This window comes from Falco rusticolus, chromosome 1, assembly GCF_015220075.1.
Source record: "Falco rusticolus isolate bFalRus1 chromosome 1, bFalRus1.pri, whole genome shotgun sequence".
In the NCBI taxonomy this organism is placed as follows: Eukaryota; Metazoa; Chordata; class Aves; order Falconiformes; family Falconidae; genus Falco; species Falco rusticolus.
In genome coordinates, this window is record NC_051187.1 from 20,062,154 (window position 1) to 20,085,524 (window position 23,371).

The 23,371-nt window shown below is 52.6% G+C and overlaps 2 protein-coding genes across 6 annotated transcripts; both read right to left on the bottom strand.

The window, feature by feature from the left end:
* Window positions 1-1,585: 1,585 nt before the first annotated feature.
* Window positions 1,586-10,708, bottom strand: SERPINF2 (serpin family F member 2). 4 transcript variants are annotated; one of them, XM_037374412.1, is made up of 9 exons: window positions 10,596-10,708; window positions 8,405-8,468; window positions 7,585-7,647; window positions 6,122-6,539; window positions 5,665-5,808; window positions 5,258-5,461; window positions 4,277-4,419; window positions 3,482-3,686; window positions 1,586-2,658 (listed from the first exon to the last, which is right to left on the bottom strand). In XM_037374412.1, exons 1-9 carry the CDS (start codon window positions 10,646-10,648, stop codon window positions 2,333-2,335), a joined length of 1,620 nt encoding a protein of 539 aa, XP_037230309.1. In that variant the 5' UTR covers window positions 10,649-10,708; the 3' UTR covers window positions 1,586-2,332. The 4 variants fall into 4 exon arrangements, with proteins under 4 accessions (XP_037230309.1, XP_037230319.1, XP_037230327.1 ...); XM_037374422.1 differs by lacking the exon at window positions 10,596-10,708 and adding an exon at window positions 9,575-9,681; XM_037374430.1 differs by lacking the exon at window positions 10,596-10,708 and adding an exon at window positions 8,935-9,063.
* Window positions 10,709-10,774: 66 nt separating this feature from the next.
* Window positions 10,775-23,350, bottom strand: WDR81 (WD repeat domain 81). Of its 2 annotated transcripts, none has more exons than XM_037374374.1 (11): window positions 23,172-23,350; window positions 18,708-22,277; window positions 18,313-18,420; window positions 18,007-18,197; window positions 15,902-16,092; window positions 15,472-15,637; window positions 15,126-15,291; window positions 14,127-14,825; window positions 13,808-13,953; window positions 13,444-13,623; window positions 10,775-12,507 (listed from the first exon to the last, which is right to left on the bottom strand). In XM_037374374.1, the coding sequence occupies exons 2-11, from the start codon at window positions 22,264-22,266 to the stop codon at window positions 12,181-12,183; spliced, it is 5,733 nt and encodes a 1,910-aa protein (XP_037230271.1). In that variant the 5' UTR covers window positions 22,267-22,277; window positions 23,172-23,350; the 3' UTR covers window positions 10,775-12,180. The 2 variants fall into 2 exon arrangements, with proteins under 2 accessions (XP_037230271.1, XP_037230263.1); XM_037374366.1 differs by having other exon boundaries at window positions 18,708-22,274; window positions 23,172-23,282.
* Window positions 23,351-23,371: the final 21 nt, after the last annotated feature.

The window sequence follows — 23,371 nt, forward strand, 5'->3', positions numbered from 1 at the left end:
TAGTTTGACAAGAATAGCTTGTAGGAGGAGGGATGGCAGAAAGATGAAAAGTAGGAAATAAGAAACAAGCTGTTCAGGAAACTGAGAATGAGGGGAAAAAACTTTACAGAAGAGGGGGAGCTGGAGGGCAGAGGCATAAAGAATACGACTTGCACTTCAAATTTTGCACAGGTTGCATTGCAACAGGACAGAATTTAGGGAGGTTAGTGCTGAGGTTGGAGTAGCCGAAACAAGACTTACCTAAGGCATGGGATGGTATTTCTTAATGTTAGAAATGAATCTGTGTGAATAAATAAGCTAAAATGTTCCCCATGGGCTAGAGCTATGCCCTCATAGTAGGGCTGAATTCTTGTGGGTTTACTTGTTAAAATTACATGGCCCCATAATTACATGCTCTTTTTGAAGGGTAAGTGCCTTTGCATTGGTTGAAGGGGCAGGCATTATCTTTAGCTGTTCTTCCCCTTTTAGACTGCAAGAAATGTGTAATTGCAGGTTTGAGCCAGGACTTTTTATTCCCCAAAGTCTCCTGCATCCCCAAAATTCATGGTTAGTGAGTCAGTCCTTCTCTTGTTCCAGCAGATGGTGCAGACTATTCAGGGACGGAGGCTCCCAGAAGCATTCTGCCTCTTCCTTTGAGGGAAGGCAGACTTCCGAGTGAGGAAAACACTGCCAGAAGGATGGCCCTTGTGCTCTGTAACTGCTATTTTGCAAAAACAGAGCACCTTCCTTTTTAACCAGAAGCTGAAGGAGTTCAGAGGCAGAATCTACTATGGACAGCAGTTGTTTTGTACAGAAATAGCTGCAGCATGGCAGGCCGCAGTGAGTTAGACCAATATTTTTACGTGGTAGGATGGCTTGGTGGGGTGGAGCATTCTCAAGAGGCTTTCATGGTAGCTTACTTCAGACATGCACATGCACCCAGGGAGCTATGCCCATCTCACACAAAAGCGAAGCTGTAACGAGACATTGCCTTTTGCCAAAACAGGGCAAAAGCAGTGACATTCAGCTACAGGTGTCAAAATACATTCCTCCTTCCCCTGGAAACTATCCCAGCCATCCATATAGCATTGTGCTGTGGAGCCAGGAGTACCGCAACAGAAGAACAAATTGCAGATAGCAGATGCCAGATCAGCATCTTTGAACCTTCTAGTAGTAGATACCAGTAATGCTCAGGTTTTGCCCATGAAAGAGGTTAAGGACCATCACATCCCTGCTTATTGCTGCTCACAGGCAAAATACCCTCCTGTCCCTGCACCACAGAGTTCATACCCTAATCCAAGGAATTCTGCCATTTCACAAAGCCGTGTTTGACCCAGTGAGTGTTCCCTGCACATTCTGCAGGTGAGATGCCCAAAGTTAATTGGACTCAGTCCTTGGACAGTCTGTACAGATCAGTCATTTCACCTCACAGCCCCTCTTGTCCTCTGTGATGAGGTGCAGCAAAAAGCACATCCTTCACAAGAGCCCTTCTTGTCTTTCTGTCTTGTCATACCCAGACTTTTTTCCTCCTAATCTTCGCAATTATTCATGTCACATGCCTTTTTCATTTCTCTGTTGGGTCTTTCAATGCCACACCTTAAGCAAATATATTCTGCTTTACTCTTTATTATTCTGCCAACATAAAAATCACTAAAAAACACTTTATAAAATATGTCTTGAAAAATCTAGCATTACCGAAGAACCTACAGTTTCCCAGGAAAAGGCCTGTAGATAAGGATCTAAAGGGGTTTCCTGCTGCAGACCCTGCCACATCAGATCCCAACAGCCAAGGAGTAGGAAAAGGGAACCTTTGAGAAGAGCCCGTGCCTGGAAATGGCTGTGACGCATCCTAGAGAAGACAACTGGTTACTAGTCTAGTTGGATCTAGAGGTCATTTTCTAGGTGGGTACAGACGGTTTTCAGAGAAACGCTTTGAGGGAGACATGTTCACAGGAACTGCGGAAGGAAAAGCCATATTAATATCTCTGGCTGTTGTCCAAGCTGCCAGATGCTAATGATGATTCCAGGCTACAGGGGACTCTACAAGAACTTAATAAAGACTCTAATAAGAGTCTGGGGACAAGGAAGTCTCCATTCCAGGACTGAGAGCCCTGGAAGGGAAATCCAGGCAGAGCAAGCTTTTCAGGTTCGACAGAGGGGAACCCCAACCTGGAGCAGCTCGTAGAGGCTGGAATGGGCTATCCCAGGACTGATCTCTAGGGATCTGTAAAGGAAAACAGCAAGGGATTGCCTCCTGTGGCCTCAGAGGGAGGTCTCCAAGGACAGGAGGCCTCTCTTAGCTAGTCCAAAGGGCCAGGTAGCAGTCCCAGAATGCTTAGGCTCTGCTCCTCTCTCATTTAGGCATGGGGTACTCATTGACATCTGTTGCTTCGTGTGAGTCCTGTGGTGCTTTTATCTGGGGAGCAGCATTAGGGTTAGGGTTCTGGACACTGCCTATAAAAAGCGGGATGCCTGTTTCGTCTTCAAAGATAATGAAGACAAAGGGCCTGTCAAGGCTGAAAGCAGAGACTGAGCGTGAAATTGCGATGCTGGTAGCAGCAGATGCTTCCACCCCATCTTCTTTAAGCTCTAGGGTAGACTGATGCTGTATACTGGATACGAAGAGAGGTTCATCTGTGATCTTCTGGAGATTGGGGCTTGTGAAGAGCTCCCAGAGGCCTGCAGAGAAATGAGACTAAGTCAACAATTCCCAGTTGGTGCCACCAGGTCAGGTTTTTTTCAAAGCTGTCTGAAGAAAGCAATTCCCTAATCCGTTGCTACATGTGTTGTCCACCATGGAGGACTGGAGAACTGGCAGGCAACAACCAAAAGCTGCAGTCCAACCAGGAGCCCCAGTCCCCCTCTGTATGGAGAACTGAGGGTGCCAAAACCAGAACAGTTTTCACAAGCTTTGTCCACCTCTTTTAGAATAGTAGTATAAGAACTTAAAGCCTTCCTTAAAAAGCAGAGGCAAGTCTGAAGGCTCTTTCTTGCTAGGCTGGAAACACTTTTACAGAGATTATTTTTTAAGCAATTCAGCAAAACAAAGTGAACTATTTATTCTCATCTGGAAATGCAGTGCATGGTGTTTTATTTCAGTAAGCTCTCAATTCCACATTCTGCAATCTGCATTCTCTCTTTTGGCAATTTCTACGTCCTAGACACTATGTGAAATGACAAAGTAAAGGGATAAAGGTTGATGCATAGGATGAAGTTGGTCTCGGCTATAAAAAGGGGAATAGGAAGAACTTGTAAAGACTGTGAGGAACTGTGAATGCTGCTTTCTCTGTAGTATCATCTTGAAGCAAAACATTTGGTGCTAGGCAAGCAAAGAGTAAGGAGGAGGAGAGGAATAAGAGATGAAAGAGTTTGGATGTTATCTGGAGCAAGCTGTGAGGCACAGCTTTAGAAACAAGGATGGCAGTTTTTAGTGTCAGTGAACAGACGCCATATAGCTTGATCAGCTTCACTTATTCCATGCAGATCCTCTTAGAGGCCTTACCCATTTGACCGAGAACCTTGTTGAGTTCCAGCTGATAGTCCAGTTTTATTTTGGGGATCTTCACTGCGGTGGGTACCTCTTTGGGGAAAAGCCTGCATAGCTGTCGATAAGGGAAGTTCTCCAGAACATGAGAGGTATCCCAAGTATACTGGTTTGGTACAATGACCACAAAACTCATGTTACTCTTAAAGGGAAACTTGGCCACCTGGAAATAAAACCAACCAGAAGAATTTATGGAAGAGGAAGGAAAGTCCAGAAAGTGATGCTTTTAATTTAGTCTTTTTCTTATTGGTCTACAGAGCCAGTCTAGCTCTCGGACAAAAACAGCCTGGTAGGAAGGGGGTATCTGATTTCTTCATAGGAGAAAGTTTGTTGGAATAACAGCATTAGGGTTTGGTATTTAGCTACTGACTGGTAAAGATGGAGCACATGGCAGTGGAAGCCTGCATGCACAAACATTGTACCCACTCTGGCAGTAGCTGTATTCTGAAGGGCTCCAACAGTACATTTTCTGAGGGAACTCCTTCCCATATATCCTCATTTATCTTTAACTCAGGGCTTTAAAACTCCATTAATTCCCACTTAGTGGGAATATCTCTGTGGGTTTTCCTAGAGGTTGAGAGTGAAGATTCAACATTCTGGCTAGAAGCAAGGACAAAGGATCCTTATTAAATTTTTGTGTGCTATGCCTGTTAAAAGACATTTGTTTTTTGGAGAGAATACTTGCAGTCAGTAAAACACCACAGCAAGAAGAAATTTCGATCAAAATTTATAATGCTTCTAATAGAGCCCTACCTGAATGTCCTGTGACTCCAGTGTAAACCAGCTCAGGGAGTACTTCTGGGCTTTCATCATCTCAACTGGGACCACAAACTCATTGTCAAGGTGGAATACATCAGGCCCAGTGAAGCTAGCATCAAATTTATTCCTCCAAAACCCTATCAAAATACAAGTTTAGAAATCAACAAAGTTAAATTTGGGTAGGAAAACAGAAACTGCCTGGCTGACACTTCTCCTATCACGAATTCTCCAGCAAGGCAGATAGTGACCAGGCAGGTAGAAATACAGTGAAGATAAGTCAGTACGAGTGCTGGAAAAGCCGTTAACAGCGGGAAGCTCAGGAAGCTCTTATCTTCCAGAGAGGGACTATGGAATGACAAAAAGCACGAGGATTAATTCTCATGCCTCAGTGTGGGAGATTACTGAAGGCTATGAAGATAAAGTCGTGGATGTTTGCGCTTTGAAATACGAGGAGTATTGGCTTTGTGCCACATAAGGTAAAACAGTGCTCCAAGACCAAGCTAAAACATTTGCAGATTCACACTGGAAGTAAGTGTTTTGTCTGTGTTTTGATGCACAACCCTCAGGGAATTAAAAGAGGAAGATATGCCTGACCACTGTGCTGTAGTCAGAAAGAAATCCACAGAAGCTGCCTGCGAGCTCTGTGATTGATGTGTAGTGAGTTACATGTGACCTGGTTAAGATGAGCAGTGATGTGCCACTGTCTGGGATCCTGAACCAGAAGGCAAAAATATTGCAGGTTCCACCTGCTGTATTCTGGCTCTGCTGTCAGGTAACATTTTTAGCACATGTGAAGGAGTTGGGAATCATTACTGTAAAGAAATCTAAGCAAGAGGAACAGCAGATGTACAAGAAAAGAACAAGCAGATTGACTAGCAGGAAGCAATGAAAGGAGATGCATTCAGCCACAGTGCTTGCAGAAACCTAGTAGATTTTTAACTATGCTTTTTGAAAAGTAAGACCTTTGGGGCTCACCGTGGAAATGGATCGCATTGAGCAGGAGCACCACTGTGTTTTCAGGGAGCTGCTGTAGGAAGGTGGGTATTTGCCCATTAGTTGCTTCCTTTACCCATTTGTTTATGGCTGCGAGGTCATCCTCACTGATCCCAGAAAGGGTCACGGGCTTTGCTCCGTAAAATTTCTCTGAGTCCTCCAGGAACTCATCCTTCACCTCAAATCCTGGCAGAGGAGAAGAATTCTACGTCAAGTCATCAGACATTAAAAAAAATTTGCTTAGTGGCTCAGTCAGTGGCATGACAATCCCCAGGAGGAGTGCTTGGGGAAACAGAGACATCTCCCACTACAGCAGTGTGCTTCCATCACTCTCTGTCACCGCGAGTTTTATCCTACACCAGTTCAGATGCCCCCATGCCAGCTCTCACCTTTCTGCAGGTACAGACGCGACGCAAGGCTGAGGGTGGATTCTGTGAGCCTTCTGCGAAGAGTGCCCAACATATGGTGGAGACAGGGCACTGACTCCACGTGCATTGCCTCCAGTAAATGCTTCTCTGTCTGATTTGCTGCTCCTAAAAAAGCAAAGTCAAATTCCTGTTAGGTCCTGCCCATGTAATGGAAAACAGGGACATTAGCTGCCTCCTGTGTCCACAGAATGCCCACAGAAACATTCTGCGGCTTACAAAAGAGGCTGGAGAAACCTGAGTAGGAGCCTCAGCAGGGCTATGGAGGGCAGCTTTAATTGTACCTAGTTAAAGCTGCAGGAGTACAATTAAGTGGAAGATGCAGTATTTAATCTTTATGTTTTGCACATTGGTTCCTAATGCCTCCACGAGGGGGTACAGGGAAGGGCAGGGAACAGTGCTTTTGTAACTAAGAAGTTACCCAGTGCCAGGTGAGACAAGGCGAGGGCGATGCTGAGGGGTGACAGGATCACATTGGTTCTGTTGGACTCCAGCTGGACCTCCTTCAGGAGATCAATGCTGAATCTCATCAAGCCATCTGCTAGCCTCTGGCTTTTCTTCCCAGTCATCTCACAGTTTTTATCTTCAGCCTCTCCTTCTTCTTCAGAAGAGGCAATATTCCCAGATGGTTGCTGTTCATGACAGCCCACAGCCCCAGCTATAGCTTCATCTTCTGGGTTCCTGTCATTCCTCATGCCTGGTGGGGTGATGGTGAAAGGTAGCATGGGTCCATCGATCTCCTGGAAGCTGTCATAGGTAAAGTCTGCCGGCTCTGCATTCGGCAGGGTTGGGATGGCTCCCAGCAGAGCAGGCTGCGTAACTCCAGCACTTTTCACGTCCTGGGGAGAAACAAAAAGGATAATGCTGAGAAAGCAGGGGCACAGCAATACCATCCTTCATGGGCTTCATTGCACACCTAAATGGCTTGAGAAAACCCTCCAGCTTCTCTATTGTGGTGGTGTGTTCAGTTACCTTTTAACCCTGAGGGTAAAAGCACCTCCGTGAGTTTGGAAGACAGAAGGTCTTGTGTCCTGTGAAAGTGGACCAAGTGAGGGTCTTGCAGGGATCCTCCTCTGCTTGCTGTCAGGGCCTGCCCCAGGCAAATGAGCCCAACAGGCATGCTTTGAGGGCAAGAACCACCAGCCCATGTCTGATGCCTTCACCATTTACAGATCCATCATCCTCAACCTTGATTTCACCTCCTCCTTTCACATATTTTAGCACTGCCTATCTGCCTCGTGCATCGGTCAGCACCCTCTGCTGCTGTCACAGTCTTGATCCATTCTGGCTCAAATCCTCCTCTAGGCATCAGTCTCTTTTTTGACTTGTCTGTTTTATTCCATTCCATCCCTCTTATCTCCAAATTTCCTCATTTTCCAGTTTTCTAAGCTTTAGCCTATAGCACTGCTGCTACTGTCCTCACATTTGCATGGCCTTAAACATGTTTTTTGCCTCAGATCTCTCTGTTCCCACCTGCATCCAGATGACATTCCTCTACCGCGGGAGCGCTGCACTGTCAGAGCCAGGCTCGATGGGTAGCATCAGCTATCGGTCTTTCTCCCTGTCACCCTCATAGCTAGCTGTTTTTCTCATCTTCCCTTATCAATCAGAAATTAAATAATTCACCTGCCAGTCCCTGTACACACCAGCTACTGGTGTTTACTCCATACGCTGCCCAGTTATTTAGGCTGGAGCTTCCAACACAAAGGAGCATAGCACTGGCAGCAGCAGGGAGGGAAGCCTGCAAAAAGATGGACTTTCTCATTGCACTGGCACTGCTAGGTTTTACTGCCTGGGCTCATCCTATCTCAGGACAAACCTATAACCATCGCACATACTACAGCATAACTTCAATCCCCTTGGATGGAACCAGTCATTGCTTACCTTCAGCTCCCCATCTTTGTCTAAGAAGAGATGCTTTTGCTCCATGGCATGTGCTGAAGAAAACTGTAGGGAGAAGGGGGGGAAACAACAAACAAGGAAATGATGTGGGACATGTTGTCAGGTCCCAGGTAATCTCCTCTGAATTTCCAGAGTCAGTCTTTTCTGCTCCCAATCCTAACACATTCCCATGGGGCCAGGTCAGAGACTGGCACCAGCCTGACTACAGCACAGGCAAGGCTTTAGGATGCAGACACCCCCCCCAGAGGCAGTGGGAGACACCATGGGGAGGTGGAAATGAGCAGGGACTGGGAGGAACTGCAGATACTGGATTTGTTCAGAAAGGGACCAGGCCAGAAGGGTACAAAATAATGTATCCTCTGGAGAGTAAGCAGTACGATTTTGCAATCTCGGATCTGACAGTGATCCAGATTTAAGGGGAGGGGGGCGGGGGGAAGCTGTTATTAAACAACCTCCTGTTAACTCCTCAAGGTCATGGTCACTAAGTACAGTTGAAGCCAAGTTTACAAAGATTTTCTACAGATATCCACTTGAATAATGAGAATATCCACACCTATTTTAGCTGGGGAAAAAAAAAATCAGAAACCTTGCTGCACTGGGGCACAGGCTAACCCCACTGCAGAGCAGCAGTGTCCTCCACCCATCTGCTTTCCAGGGCTTCTCACGCAGAAGCATCAGGCTGTATTTGCCCCGTGCTCTGGTGCAGGTGAGCCACCTCACTCCCCTTGCCTTTTGCTGGCTGGGGAGGGGGCTGTGCCCACAACACGGAGGCCCCCACTATCGCTGGACTGAAGCAACTTACCCTTAGGTGACTGTGCAGAGCAGATAGGCAGAGCAGCCACAGACCCCAGAGGAACACCATATTTCTGGAACAGAAGGACCAGCCGAGAGAGAAGTTATTTCCAGCTGCCTGGAAGCAGCAAGCTGAGCCTGTTCAGGTCTACAGGGAGAAAATTACCAACCTGGCCAAACAGGTTGGCACAGGAGCTTGCAGAAAGCAATAGGGAGATGAACAATGCTGCAAAGTAACAACACAGGACTCCTGGGTCCAACGCCAAGGCAGCGAAATCAGAGAGGAACAGGGACCCGCATCGGAGCAGAGCTGCAACCACAGCCAGGCTCCTACATGACACTCTCCTGCTTGGATCCTGCATTTCTGACCCCGTTGCTCTTATTTCTCTGGATTGCAAATGGTATTTCCCTAATCAGTCCTGCACACACTGTGCCTCTGGAAGAAAACAAGAGCCTCTGCTCCTTTCCCATGCAAACCACCACGGTACGGGCACAGCATCCTCAGCTGTGCGCCAGGATCTTGGGAGAGGGGATACTAACCTGCCTCAGTGGGGCTGCAGGCACTCAGCACGTGCTGTCTGGAAGGGACTTTGCAGGTAGAAAATGCAATACCAGAGCAGTTTCTCAGCAATATGTCCTGGTACAGAGAGTCCTCCCCTTCCCAGCACTTGCTTTCCCACTTTGCTGGCAAACCCAGCCTCTCCCACCCCCGCACTCCAGTTCCTGTATGGGACAGTGGGACCAGGGCTTCTAGGGTCACGGTTAAAACCCCACCCGTTCCCTGGCCACTGCTTCACCCTGCCACTTTTCCCTTTCAAACAGAAATAACATTTTTCTTCTTGACATAAAGCCTCCATGCCAAAGCCCAGCCCTGGGCATGGCTGCCATACACAATTCCTGGGGCTGCTTTCCACTCTCGGAGCAATCCCTGCTTTCACCCGAAACTGCTGGGCTGTAACCCCAGTTACCAAGTGGAAAAAGCAAAACTTGAGGCCATTTCATTCCTCCTCACCCCGAATCCCACAGCCACATATAACTGAATGCCCCTTTCCTTCCTGGTGGTGCCAATCCTTTAACTGTCTGCCAAATTCACAAACACACACCCCTTTCCCAGAGAGGAGCTATTGCATGTTGCAGGAACCCCCATTTACTGTCAAATCCTAGCTTGGTTGTCCCTTACCTGAGGCTGTTCATGTCCACGTTGGAGCTGGCACCTGCTTTAGCCCAGCCAGTAGCTCTGTGTGGGGCAAACACAGCCTCTTGCCCAGCCCACCCCTCCTACTCGCCACAGCGACCTTCGGTACCACCCTGTTTCAGAATTTGGCAGGCAAATATTGACCTGCGGCATCCGGTTAAACATTTGTTCGGGGTATAAGAGTGAATTTGTGGCATATTTGGAGACGGGGAGACACTGTGGACTGCTGTACCCTCAAGACAATATTAACACTGAGTTTACCAGTTCCAAAACTCCCATCAGCAGAAGTAACATGCAAAGTCAGTTGTCCTTAGCAGTGGGGCTCAGTTTTCCGTATTCTCCCTGTGCTGGGAATGTGCTCTTCTGTTCATAACCTTTAGTGAAATCATAGGGTTGTTATTTATTGCCACAGGGCACTGGTTTTGGAATTTTCTTTGCAGAAAACCCCAGCTCTTTACTCCCTGTATCCCAGCTGCTTCTGCTGCAGCAAGCACGAGGCACCAGTTTTAAGAGATGGCTGGTGCCCAAGGCCCCGTGGCTGTGTACCCGAGCAGGAGGCGTGATGCTTAGGCTGGGCTGAGCCAAGAGCAGCTGGTACCTCCCCTGGGGCACAGCACGCACCAGAGCTCTGCCGGGGGACTTGGCCTCGGTGCCGGGCTCCGCAGCACGCACACATTGCAGTGGCATGGAAGGAGAGGCTCGGGAACAGGCAGAACTCCAGCAGTCCTGTGCTGTGCAGTTTTGTGCCGTATGCAGAAGCGATGGTGATCCTGGCCACGTCCTCAGTGCAAGAGGAGTCACTAAAGGAGCAGCGGGGAATGCTGATGGGATTGCAGCACTCTCAGTCATCCATTCCTTGCAGCAGCTCTTGGTTCCCAAACTCGCCCCAGACACTGGGAGAGTGGAAAGGAGACAGGTCCAAGCTCGGCAACCAGAAACTACTTTGGGACATGCCGCTGCAACCTGGGGAGCTAATTCGCCTTGGAAAGTCCCTGCAAAGTCCTACCTTATCTCCAGGGCATCTTCACAGCATCCCCGCTCCAGCTCACCCAGGAACATGAGGTGACTGAAGGCAGAGCTCTACCCTTGGCTGCCAGAGCAGGAGAGCTGCAGCAAGCACGCCCAGCCCTGCACCACGCTGCACCCGAGTGCCTCTGGCACACAGCTTCCCCACACACCTGTCTCTGCATCTTTCAAAGAGTTTATTAGAAGTAAATATTTACATCTATTGCAAATGGTTAATAGGCAACACAGGACTGAGAGCTCCCCTTGGGTAGGGAAGGATAGCAAGGACCAACTGCTCGCCTCCCCACCCTCCCTAGAAGCCAAGGGCAGCCTTCCCAACTGCAGGTGGCTTCGATGGCCCAGCAGCTGGATGAAAGACCTTTCCCCTCCCAGGACAACCCACAGCAGGCTCCTCCTCTGCCCAAGATAAGAGCTTCCCACTCCCCGATACTGGCTCTGACTAGGCTGAAGGATGGATGGGGAAAGGGCTGCAACAGAAGTGAGGCAACTGCTCCTACTGCCGGGCCAAAGAACGCTCTCCTTGCCTTTGGGGTGGGAACAGATGGTGCTGTCCCAAAGGGAAGGTTAGAAGACCGTGCTGGATCATGCCTGCTGGCTCTCACCCTACAAGGGCAGGAGGGGACAAAACTGAGCACCTTTTTGCTGTCCTGTCTTCCCCATGAGTCTGACCAGCACCAAGGACAGGATTAGAAGGAGGACTTCTTGGGAGACACTGCCAGCGCGCAGTACACAAGGCATTCCTCACCCCTTACGGAATCACAGCATGCAGGAACCAACAACAGTCTATCCCTACCCTACTGCTCCCTAGAGGGTCACATTCCCATCCCAAACTGTCCCTCTGCAGCAGCCCATTCCTAAAGGAACAGGCGAAGCAGATGGGGTTTGTGCCTTGGCTGACTTCTATTCCAGTCTTTGCCCTGGAGCCAGTAAGGCAGTAGAAGTGCTCTAGTTAACCTCTCCTCCCCCCATACAGGCTCTAACTCAGCCAGCAGAACATAAATAGAGTACATCCTCTGGGCTTTGAATACAGACCACAGGAGGAGGAGATGCCTGGCACCATGCAGCTCCAGAGGCAGCAGTTCCCAGGCCCAGCCTATGCTATCCTAGTAAGACTATTCAGTGGTTCAAGAGTGGGAGTGAAGGGTAAGTGCAGATGGCAGTAGCTATACTGTTGTGTTCTTGTCAAGGGGCACCTCCTACCCCTTAACTGAAGGGGGGAGAATACCTCTGGTCCGTATTACTCTGGAGGGCAGCTCACAGTCCCCTGGGGATCAGGCACACATGGTACGGAAAGCTCCAGGCCTCTCTGCAGGGGTGACAGTGACCTACAACGCCCAGTATCTCTCCCAGCAGCAGTGGAGGTTTCTCAGTTATGGCTTTTTTCTTTTTAAAGATGCAGTAAGAGGTTAGAGATGCTTTACTGAGTGCTCACTACCAAGTACACCTCCCCCCCGCATCCTCTGTTCAGAAACATCTAACTATGCCTCCTCCGTAAGCAACGCTGCTGGCTTTCAGCTCTGCCATCAGCGCTGTGGGACAGCCACAAGCTCCTAGGCCAGAGGTCACTATGCCAGGAGGCGTATGATGCCATTGTCCGAGCCCAGCAGGAGATGGCATTTTGTGGGCAGCACCGCCAGGCTGGTCAGTGTACCCCGAAAATTCTCTGAGCTCAGCTTGGTCGTGCTGATGGGCAGGGCTGAGGACTCCAGCATGGAGTAGACACCAATCTTGTTGGCCACAGTGCCAGTGACCACTTCGTTGCCATAGAGGTCAAATGCGTGGATGGGTTCAGATGCAGATTTGTAGTGGTGCAAAGGTTTCTGCTCCAGTTCCTTCCAGACAGTCAGGGAATGATCCGAAGAGGAGCTGATGAGCACATTGCCCTCCGCAGCCTGCAGGAAAGGAAAGGCCAGTGAACCAACACCGCTACAGTAAAAACTTCCACCCTCATCCCACAAATGAGATTAGCAGGTAGCTGCCAGTAATCCAACAGTCACAGTGCAATCCCTTGGAACAGTCCCAGCCATTTCTGAGGAACTGATGGCACTGGGCAGTATTAACAAGGCATCCAGGTAGACACTGCAAACCACAGCACTCTCCAGTAGCTGGCAACCTCTTGTAGTGCTATCCTCCAAGAGACGGGCTGTGCCTTTTCTCAACAACATCCTGATACCTGATACAACTAATTCATCATGTTACTACCGCAGTGGGTAAAGGGATTATCGTACAGTCTCCCCCTCCATTAAACTACCTGCCAAATTATTTCCCTTCTCAGGAAAAGGAATTGGGAGGCTCTCTCACAGTAGAAAACACTGCTAAGGGTAGGAGAATCCTGGAGCTGCTTATTAGCAGAGCTAGTGAGAGGGTAAACAATCTACACCACTGAAATTTGTTTAACCTGCATTTGGGTCAAGGCCACTGGAGCCCCAGCGCTGCTCCCTGAGGGTGGGTAAATATGGACAAGAGTTATTCATTAGAGCGACACTCTCCCAAGGGGGCCGAGAGCCCTGCAGAGAAAGCTTCTTCACAGGAGACGTGGCTGCTCCCTGCCCCTGCTGCAGACCTGCTTGGCAAGGACTGACACCTGGGAGGGCTGATGTCCATTCAGCACAGGTCAGACTAGGAACAGCCGCCTGCAGCACTAACCACAGGGCAGGAGCGCTTGAGCAGCCTCCTGGGGACACAGCAAGGGAAGGAAGAACGTGCAGAGGATGCAGCAGACGAGCCCCGCCAAGCAGCGCATGCCAGAAGGATGCTCCACACAACCCCAGAGGATCGGTGAGGCACACAAAGCAGCCCCCCACCCTGATCCCAGCTGAACCTCTCACCTTGATCTGCAGGATGTCTCCCTCGTGGGCAGGCCACCCCCGCATGATGAGTCCTGTCCTGGTGTCCAGCAGCACAATGAAACCAGAGGAAAAGCCAGCCATAACGCTGCGCCCGTTAGGACTGACGGCCAAGCAGCGGATGAGCCCAGCGCTCACCCCACTGGCCAGGCGAAACTCGTGCTGCAAAAGAGAGTGTCCAGCTATTAGGGGACGAAGATCAGGGGATTGGCATTTAGGGGACAAGAGACCCTGGGGTCTGGCTGGCTTCTGTGGAGTCATCACAGCTGGCTTTGGGGCCAGCTGTGACCCCACCATTAAGCACACGGATGGAGGAGGGTGGCTTGCAGAGCACCAGGCTCCCTACCTGTAGCCCTGGCTTCCTGTGATCGATGAACCGCAGCACAGAATCTGCGCTGGCCACAGAGATGCTGTGATAGGGAGGTGGCATGGTGGTCACAGCTGTGATGGGGACTTTGCTGTCTAATTCATCAAAAGTCCGGAGAAGTTTGCCTGTGAAAACATGACAGAGATATTATGGCAGTAGATGTCTGGAGAAGGTACACAGCAAATCTCCAGTTTTGCAGTGTTTTTTTAACAGGAACCATCAAAACTCAGTATGGCCCCTCTGTCTTTAAGAGCTGGACCAGTTCACTCCAGCCAGCCCTCACCCTTTCCCTTCTTACCTGTGAACTGGTCCCAGATGTGTACGGTCCCATCACAGCTCACCACGTGCTGCGATGCCTCCAGCTGGCTCACATAGAAAACTGACTTTTTGTGCTCAGCATACGTGAACCGTGGTGGAACCTCACTGGTGCCATCCCCGTAGTTGTACAAGGGCCAAAGGCGGACAGTTTTGTCCTTGCTGCCACTAAGAAAGAAGTCCTCACTGCTGAGCGGTGCCACACACTTGATGGCCCCTGAATGCCCTGAGAAACTCTGCAGCTTGATCTGGTGGAAGTGGAAGCGAGGGTCGTGTTGGCTCACCCCAATCTCATACTGCCAGTAGGCCAGCCAGTTCCCACACAGCATGTGGGTGCTGCGAGGAAGGTCATGCTTCAGGGCGTTCTCCTCGCTGGATGAGCTGGGAATAAAGCCATCAGTGCCAGCACTGAGGCAAAGTAAGCCAAGACCCTCGCGCTGTGTGTCCACAGGGACCTGGATGCGGTTCCCTACCAGCACGCTCCCAAAAGTACCAGAGTGACTGTCCTCGTGGTGGCTGGAGAAGGGCTCGGTCCTTCGCGTCTCTTGCTCCGAGCCCACCGCACTCGGTGTTTGCTCCAGGCTAACGACCTGCAGGCTCTTGGGGTTCACATTCTCCAGGTAGAGGCTGGCCAGCTTCTCAACCAGCAAGTGGTTGGGCACAACTGTCCGGATAACATCACCTGGAGGGAGAGAACGTGGCTTCGAGGGAAGGAATTTCCCCATCATCACCCCCCACCATCAACAACAGAACAAGGGTCAGCACAGCGTTGTGAACGCAATGTCCCCCAGAAGCCAGCCACATGCTGCTCCCAGCCAAAGCAGCCTGAAGCCCAGCGGGCTCCCGACCCAATGAGCAGACCAAGCCACAGCCAGAAGCTGTGGGTTTCCCCTGGCAGCCCCTACGCCCTCTGACTTCTCCCCACTTCAGGTCCAGCACGTGGAGCTCTCACAGATCCTGGGAGAGGGTGGCCAAGCCATACCTAGCAAGCAAGAGAAGGGGATGTAGGTGATGTAGGCCATCTCAGGGTTAAACACCTTCTGTAACTCCATCAGCACAGCCGGATCCAGGGCCAACCGCTTCCCATCCGAAAGGGGCACCTCCATCACTGGCACCTCACAGCTGCTCAGTGACTCCGCTGTCAACCCCTGGGCAAGAGAAAACAGAAAGACAGCCAAGACCAGATGCTGTCACCACATAATTAATTACACAAATGCAGCCTGGGCTGGATGCTGTCAACACCAGCACCGGCATATGCAGGTATGCCCACCACATTCCTGCATCTGGGTGCTGGGGGTTGGCCGGAGGACCGCTCCCACATCACTGACCTGGTCTTGCAGCTCCTGCAGCAGTGAGAACGCCCCAAAGAAGTTTCTCACTGTGTCACTCAAATGCTGTTGCACCATCTCCTGCCCAATCCGCAGGCAGATCAAGGCAATTAGGCTGATAGTCTTAACGCACAGGACAATACGGGCCTGGGCACCACTGGGGAAACTGAAGAGGACATCTGTTACCAGCTTGTTCTCCATATATCCCTTTTTCCCCCTCCTCTGCTTCACGCTTCCTGCCTTGCCTGTGTTATCAGAAAGTCTCGAGCAGCACAAGCTCCACGTGCATGATGCACACCAGCACAAGAAGGTGCACGGCAGGGCAGGAGCAGCCCCACAACCCCAAGAACATTAAAGTCCTCACAGAACCATTTCCACATCCCCGACTTTGAGTTGTGCTGATCCTGGCACAGCAGACTGCAGCGCTTACCCAACGGCCAGCGAAGTGAGGAAGCCCAGCACCGGGAGCAGCACCTCCTGGCTGATCTTGGGGAGAATGTCCATCAGCGTGGTGTCCGAGAGACACACTACGATCTTCTGAGTCAGTGTCACAGCAGCCAGGAGCCCTGCCTCCTTCCGACTGTTCAGCCGGCCACCACCAGACCCACCACTGGGCGCAACCTGCAAAAAGTGTCCTTCAGTACCCAGGGCCACCATCTTCCCAGTGGGACACATCAAGGGTGATCCCAGGATCACCCGAGCTCAGTCTCAAAATCCAGCACACTAGTGCTGGTCACAGCCCCCAGGAGAGGAACCTGAGCACTGAGTCTCAACAGCAACTCACGTCTGACACTCAAGGGATAAAACTGGAACCTAACGGGACAGATGTCAGTGCGAGAGATGAGCCTGCAGAGAATGGGGCATGACATCCCCAAACTCACAGCCGTCCTCTGGGGGGCTTCTCCCTGCAGGATGCTCCCACACCTGGGAAACTCAGAGGGGAAAGAGACAACCCTGGGCTGCCCCAGACCATCAGCAACCTGGACAACCCAGAGCACCATTTGCCATCAGAGGAAGAGGAGAAACCTATTACATACACGCAATTTAAAGCCGGAATCAATGCCTTCATCCCATGCCGTGTTGAGCCTGGATGCACAGATTGCAGAGGAACAATCCTTGCATGAAATATCCAAGCACAAATTATGGGCAAATCTGCTGCTGACTTCTAGAAATCCAGCTGCTAGTAATTTCATGAGGCAGAAGAGCACATCCTTTTCTGCTGACAACATACTCATGGTGGCTACAGCGATGCCAAAGAGTTAACAACATCAGCAGCAACGCTAGAAGATTTCTTTCTAGATTGTCCTATTTCCTAACTCCTAGACAAATCAAACACCCAAGAAAAGAGAGCCAATAACAGAAAACCACAAACAATTCCCAGTTTCCGCTATATTTCTTGTACACCTGCCATCTTCCAGCTCATCACAGAGGCCCTTCCTCTCACAAAATATCCACTCTGCCAAATCCTGCAAGAAGGATTGACTTTAGCCTATTTGTGACCCACCAGTTTCATCGCTTTAATATCAGGTTGCCAAATGCTGTTCACAGGGGTATTAATCCCCCCAGTGCCCCCAAGCAATAAGTTTAGTAAAGCGAAGCAGAACAGCTGGAGCTATGATTGCAACTGGGTGGAGAACGATTTTGCTGAAAAATGGGATTTTTTCTCCTGAAAAATCTCCCCTTCAACACTGGAAAAACTGACAATGCCTTTTTGTTTTCTTTAAATGAACAGCTGTGGCCTCTTTTCCTCTATGTTTAAATTATCAAAAAGCTATTGAAGTTTTTCATTTGAACAAGAATCCATAACCAAAGTGTTTATAACCACTAAAAAGGGAGCAATATGAAAAATTAGCCTGTTTAAAGTATTCAAACCCAGGGTGGGTTTTTTTTCAATGAAAAACTGCTTTTTCAGCCAGCTGCATTACACACATTTTCAAACTGAAAAGTTCGTAAGTCTTGCCAGTATTTTTTATACATTGTTGAAAAACCTCCTTTAGCCTTTCCCCAGCTCATCCCCTATCTACCCACACAGACCTCTAAAAACACCCGCCCCAGCCATGCCCCAGCAGCCCAACCTGCTCCGCCAGCCTATTATCACAATCCCACCCTCGTGCCAGCTCTGGTCCAGCACACTCACCCAGCAAAGCAAACAGAAAACCTTTTTCTCTGGCTTCACACGTGCCAGCAATGGGTCTGACAGGGAAAGCCCCCAGCTGAGGGGAAGGAGGCACCCCACGGCGTGGAGGCTTGCTAAAGAGCAAAGCCCACGCACGCAGCCGCCTCACTGGATGCGGTCTGGAGCTCATGGCAGGGGGTGAAAGTGCCTCTTTGGGCTGCATCGGCACAGCCTTTCCCGGCCAACGCAGCCAGAGCTGCTCAGCTCCTGCCGGCCCAGCTAAAAGCTCAACCAAGCACCAATTTTTCTGCAGGAGGCTCCTGGGTGAGGTTGGACTATTTTTTGTGCGTCCTCTTTCTGTGCCTGGACACAGCTCTTGCCCCAACACGTGCAAGAAGAGGAGAAAAGGCAATACTAACCAGGTAGCTGATGTAGGGCAGGTACTGGTAGGTGAGGACGGGCTCTCCGTACAGGTACGCTACATGCACGAGACAGGCCAGCACCGGCTTGGACACCTGATCTCCCAGCACCGGCCGTTTTTGGTAGATATTTCCTGTACTCAGGGGACTGTTCTCATCATTGCTTGGGACAAACTGCTGCCTGGTAGGCCCTGCCCAGAGACAACATCATGAGCTGAAGCAGCAGGCTACACCCAAAGCCACCAGGTACCCAGCGAACTGGTTTGGGGCACAGCCCACCCCAGGGGTCCGAGGAGCAGACATTACCAATGTAGCAGGACGTGAGCAGACGGAGCAGGTTCCTGGCGATGAAACGGGACGTGACAGTAGGGCCCAGCTTGGCTGAGAGCCACCTCACCATCTTACAGGCTGTGTCTGCAAAACAAGAACAGTCACAAGGACAGAGCCCAGCACAGCGCAGATTAGCAATCACCCAGCTGCTGCCCAGACCCTGCCTGCCCTGCAGCTCCCAGGGCCTCAGATCCACACGCTTCAGTGGAGACTTGGCTTTTGACACCGATTTCATCGCTGTCCCCAAGCTGGGACCATAGGCACCCCCAAAGTGGACCAACTTCTCCCCAGGCTCTCCCCTTCTCCCACTGATGGCTGTACCAGGCGTTCGCCACGCTCGGCAGAAAGGCTCAGCACTAGCAGGGTCTTACCCAGGAGTATCGTCTGCTCTTTGTCATCGGAGTGATCCGGCAGCTCCTCTCCCTCCCCATCCTCTGGCTCGCTGCTGTCATCAGCCAGTGTGACATCCACAGAGGCACCAGCCTCCACAGCCACTGTCAGCTCTGCATCAACTGCAGCATCATCTTGCTCCTCTTCATCACGTTCCTCTTCCTCCTCCTCCTCGTCCTCGCTCTGTTTCAGGTCCTGGCTGCTGTCCATCGACTTCAAGCTGCTCTTGTCCTTCTGGGAATCGCCATCCACAGGTCTGTCCTCTCCCAGGGACACCTCGCTGGCGCTGCTCTTGTCGCTCAGCCGCCCGAGGCTGAGTGATTCCTGCTCCTGAGGCTGCAGGGACTCCCCGACATAGAGGCCGCTCTGGAAGTCCTCACTCTCGGGCAGGTAGGCTTGGTCGTGGAAGCTGACACCAGAGGTGTAGTCGAGGAGGTCGAGTGCAGCGGAGCTGTGCTCCACGTCCATTTTGATCTCCTCCCCAAACACACACGACACTGGGCTTTCTCCTCCACTTTCATCATCTTCAGCCGTGCCAAGGAGGGACTTGCTCTCCTCCCGTGAGCTCTCGATGCCAACGAGGATCTGCAGGATGTGCGGCAGCAGGTTCAGGAGGAAGGACTGCAGCCCCAGGCGCACTATCAACTGGGCGACGAAGCAGTCTGTGTAGAGGTAGAACCTGCCGTGGCGGTAGCAGGGGGTCTCGTACGCCCCGATCAATGGCTTGAGCAAGTATTTATTGGCATTCTTCGGACCTAGGGATTTAGCTATAGGTTCAAAGAGATACCATGCTGCGTAGACGGCAGTATTCTCCTCAGACATCAGAGATAATATGAAAGGCAGAAGAATCTCCAAGCCTTCAGGAGTGATTTCAGAAAGGATCCCCTCCAGCTGCTGCCACAGCTGGAAAACAAGTTCCCGGCCCTGACCTTCATCGTCTATCTTCTTTGCCTGATAGGTGAAAATGAATTTGTGCAGGGCCGGGAAATATGTGGGGAAGGGGACAATGGAGCTGAAGGGGCTGAGGAGCTGTGTGGGACAGGGTGGGGGGAGGCCCTGGGAGATGGGTTTGTATTCAAACAACTGCACCGCGCCCTTGCCCAGCCTGGTCTTCAGAAGGTTCTCCACCGGCACGCTCAGCTGCAACAGGACATGCAGCACGTGCTGGAGCGGGGCTGGTATCTCCTTGGGGTGGTAGCGACACAGATTACGCACCATCAGGAACCGCTCCAGCAGGGATGCGTCAGGCTTTGAAGGACGAATTCTTGGTGCAAATATAATCTCAGCTACCAGAATGCCCAAAGCTTGCATGTCCCTCTGGAAGAGGTCTGAGATACCCAGGGGTGGCTCTTCCCACGGCTGCTCCATCAGCTGCATCTCACTGCTTAAGCCTTTAACCAAGAAATTGTCCAGTTTCTCCAGCTCTTCCAGGGCCTGGAGTGGATTGAAGCCTTCGGGAAGTGTGATCTTCATGTCAGCCTGATCCAGAGCGCCTGCCTTGCTCCGACGGAGAGGTCGGACACCTGAGGTCTTGCCCTCGGTGCCATAAGCAGGGAGGGTGGAGGGTTGTGCTGAAGGCACAGTGGCACAGGGCTGATCAGCAGCTCTACTAGTAGCAGAAATCGAATCCAGGGCTTCTGTACCTTGCTCCAAATCATCCTCACCAGGAGCACATTTCTCCCCAGACCAGGTGGTTTCACTGGGAGTAGCCTCCAGGACCAGCCCATTAACTGCATCCATCACCTGTCCTTGGATATCCTCCAAAAACACGGTCTCCCGGATGTTCTGGAGAAGAGGCCGGGCAATAGCTGGAGCTTCAGCAGGTGTGTAGGCAGGTCCCACCATGCGCCTGGGGTGCGGCTGGTCAAAAAGCTGCACAACCCCGTACGTCGTCAGATGCGTGTGGTTGTCTACTAGATGGAGGCAGACGTTCTTCTCCTTGACAGCATCCTTCCCCAGCAGCTTGTACCCAAAAGTGAGATCAATCCAGTGGTGGAGGTCCTGAGACACCTCCTGGCTCTCAAGCAGCATGCGGTGGACTTCAATGAACTCCTCATAGGAGCTACACCAAGACGGCACGTCCAGGTCGGGCATGTCTGGATGGATGGATTGGAAGATGGAGGGGTCTGTGTAAAATTCTGGGATGCACTCATCTGGGGTCCAGCTCTGCATGCGCTCCATGCTGGCTGGGTACTCGTTGGGCTCCCACTGGGACCTCACGTGGCAGCACAGCACTGCCTTGGGTGTCCTCCGAGCCGTGTACACGTAGTAGGTGATATCCGAAAGGACATCAGAGATGTGATGGGGGACATGGAGCTGCTCCCCGCTTGACACACCAGCAACAAACGCCTGTTTGGTCATCTCATAGGTGAAGTCCAGCTGCTTGTCTCCCTTGTTGAGACGGAACTTGGATTTCCTCAGGTCCCTGAACTTGCCATTTTTGGTAGTGAAGTCCACCACCCAGGGAAGAACCGGGTGGTAATTGGGGTCTCCCATCCTCCTCCCAGCCAAACTGTTTAGACGCATAAGGTAGTCAAAGTTGCTGACCTTCCCATGTACCCACTGTAACACCAGGTCTCGGAGGTCCTTCTGGCAGGCGGTGCACCTCGCCTCCTGGCCTCGCACGCCAGCGCCGCTTTGCTCACTTGTTTGTTCCAGACCAGCCTCCAGATTCACTTCCTCCTCCTTCGGTCCCTCGTACTCTCTGAAGTTCACACGGAGCCGGCTGCACAGCTTCTCATCCACAGCCACATCCCGCAGGGAAAAGGGGCCGCAAGCCAGACCCGCCTGGTGACAAGCCTTCATGGCCTGCAGCACGTGGAAAAGGAGGAAGAGGATTTTGGCATGGCTGTTGGTGAGCTTGGCCGGGCTGAAAGTCACGATGTCATGCAAACAGTACTGCACATAAGGGTAGATGACGTACAGCATGTCAGCCGACTCAAGCAGAGCTTCAGCCTGCAGCACGTTGGGGCAGGAGGGCACCCCCTTGGTGGCCGCCATGCTCTCCTTGGCCGGGGAAGCACCAGGCGCGCTCTTGCCCACCTGAAGGACAGGGCAGCCATAAACCTTCTGCAGGGCGGTCCGCAGCACGTCCAGGGCTGGCGCGGTGGGCGGCGTGTCAGCGTGCCGGTAGGGCCGCACGTAGAGGCAGTGAGCCCGGCACCACAGGTTTCGGTAGTTCTGAGAGGCGATGCTCTGCATGAAGCCGTGCAGGGTCTCTGGGGTGCCGTTGCGCTGCTCGGAGCCGGGGGGCTGCACCCGTAGAGGGTATGCCAGCCGGTCCTTCCGCAGCCCATGGATTTCTACCCGGGTCCAGCCCACCGGCAGCTTCTGCACAGAGTGCTGCAGGAATGTCCTCACCTCCATGTCGCTCAGCCCCTCCGGGCGCGGGCACAGGCCGGGCAGCACGCGGCGCTCCCTGAGGCTCGCCAGCCATTTCACCGGCACGAAGGCGGTAACGTGGGTCCTCTCGGCAGCGGCGGCCAGCTGCCGCCGGTCGATGTTCAGGTCCTTCTCCACGCTCTGGAGGAAGCTGTCCATGTTGGCTTCTGCTAGAAGAAAGGTGTCCCAGAGAGGCTGTGAGGGAGCGGAGGAGCGTGGCACCCTCCCTGCCCCCCACCCCCACAGACCCCTGCAGCAAGTCCTGCTTCCCCGTTGCCACCCCCGTTAAAAAAGCCCCGGGTTTAGCAGCTTGGTCAAAAGACACTGTATGGTGGGGGTGAGGGTCTAAAAGGGACCAGCCCTCGCTGGGGAGGTGACAAGATGGGCCCTCTGCATCCAGGGAGGGGGACGTGGTGGGGCTCCCACAGCCCCAGAGCTAGGGAGGGGGACACAGCAGGACCTGCACAGCCCAAGTACTGGGAAAGGGGACAGGCCCAGGGCTGGGGGGCACACGATGGCGCCTCCACAGCCAGGGAGAGGGATGTGGTGGCACTTCTGCAGGTGGCAGGGGGATGTGACAGGACCTCTACAGTCCCAGGGCTGGTGTGGGGGGACATGATGGGACCCTCAGCCCCAGAGCCAGGGAGGGGGACGTGGTGGACTCCCAGAGCCAGGGGAGGGGGATGTGGTGGGACCTTTGGGGGGACACGATGCCACCTCTGCAGCCCGTGGGATGCAGCCGTGCGTCTCCACAGCGGGCAGGGGTACATGACGGGACCCCCGAAACCCCACTGATAGGGGAAAGGGCACGCTGCCACCTCCGCAGCCCCGGGGGGGCGACACGAGGAGATGCCCATCACCGAGGGGCTCGTCCCCAGCGCCAAGCCAGGGCCCACGACCGGAGGGGCGGCCGCCGGCACCGTGCCCAGGCCCCAGGCCCCGCAAGGCCCCCGCTGCTAGGGACAGAGCCAGGGACTCGCCCCGGGGGCCCTCACCCCCCTCCCCCCTCCCCGGAGGAGCGGGGGGGTCCCTCAGCGCCCCGGGGGCCCCCGGCCCCGCGTTACCTGGCGGCGGCGGCGGCGGGCTCAGCCGCGGCGGGCGGGGGCGGCGCGGGCCCCGGCCATGTTGGTCAGGTGACAGCGGTCACATGCGGCCGCCGCGCCGCCATGTGCCTGGGGGGCGCGGGGCCGGGGGGGGCGGGGGACACACGGGGACACGCGGCCCGCCGAGCCCCGGCTCCCCCCGGAGAGGCCCCGGGGCTGCT

What these genes read in the sequence shown, in the direction of transcription:
- SERPINF2 (XM_037374412.1), bottom strand. Translation starts at nt 10,648, where the DNA reads ATGTTCCTGGGTGAGCTGGAGCGGGGATGCTGTGAAGATGCCCTGGAG. An exon ending in GAAGATGCCCTGGAGATAAG is followed by an intron (nt 8,469 to 10,595) that starts GTAGGACTTTGC and finishes CTTCTGTTCCAG; the next exon opens with AAATATGGTGTTCCTCTGGG. An exon ending in ACAAAGATGGGGAGCTGAAG is followed by an intron (nt 6,540 to 7,584) that starts GTAAGCAATGAC and finishes GTTTCTCCCCAG; the next exon opens with GACGTGAAAAGTGCTGGAGT.
- WDR81 (XM_037374374.1), bottom strand. Translation starts at nt 22,266, where the DNA reads ATGGACAGCTTCCTCCAGAGCGTGGAGAAGGACCTGAACATCGACCGG. An exon ending in GCTCACGTCCTGCTACATTG is followed by an intron (nt 18,198 to 18,312) that starts GTAATGTCTGCT and finishes GTCTCTGGGCAG; the next exon opens with GGCCTACCAGGCAGCAGTTT. An exon ending in GAGACATCCTGCAGATCAAG is followed by an intron (nt 12,508 to 13,443) that starts GTGAGAGGTTCA and finishes CCTTTCCTGCAG; the next exon opens with GCTGCGGAGGGCAATGTGCT.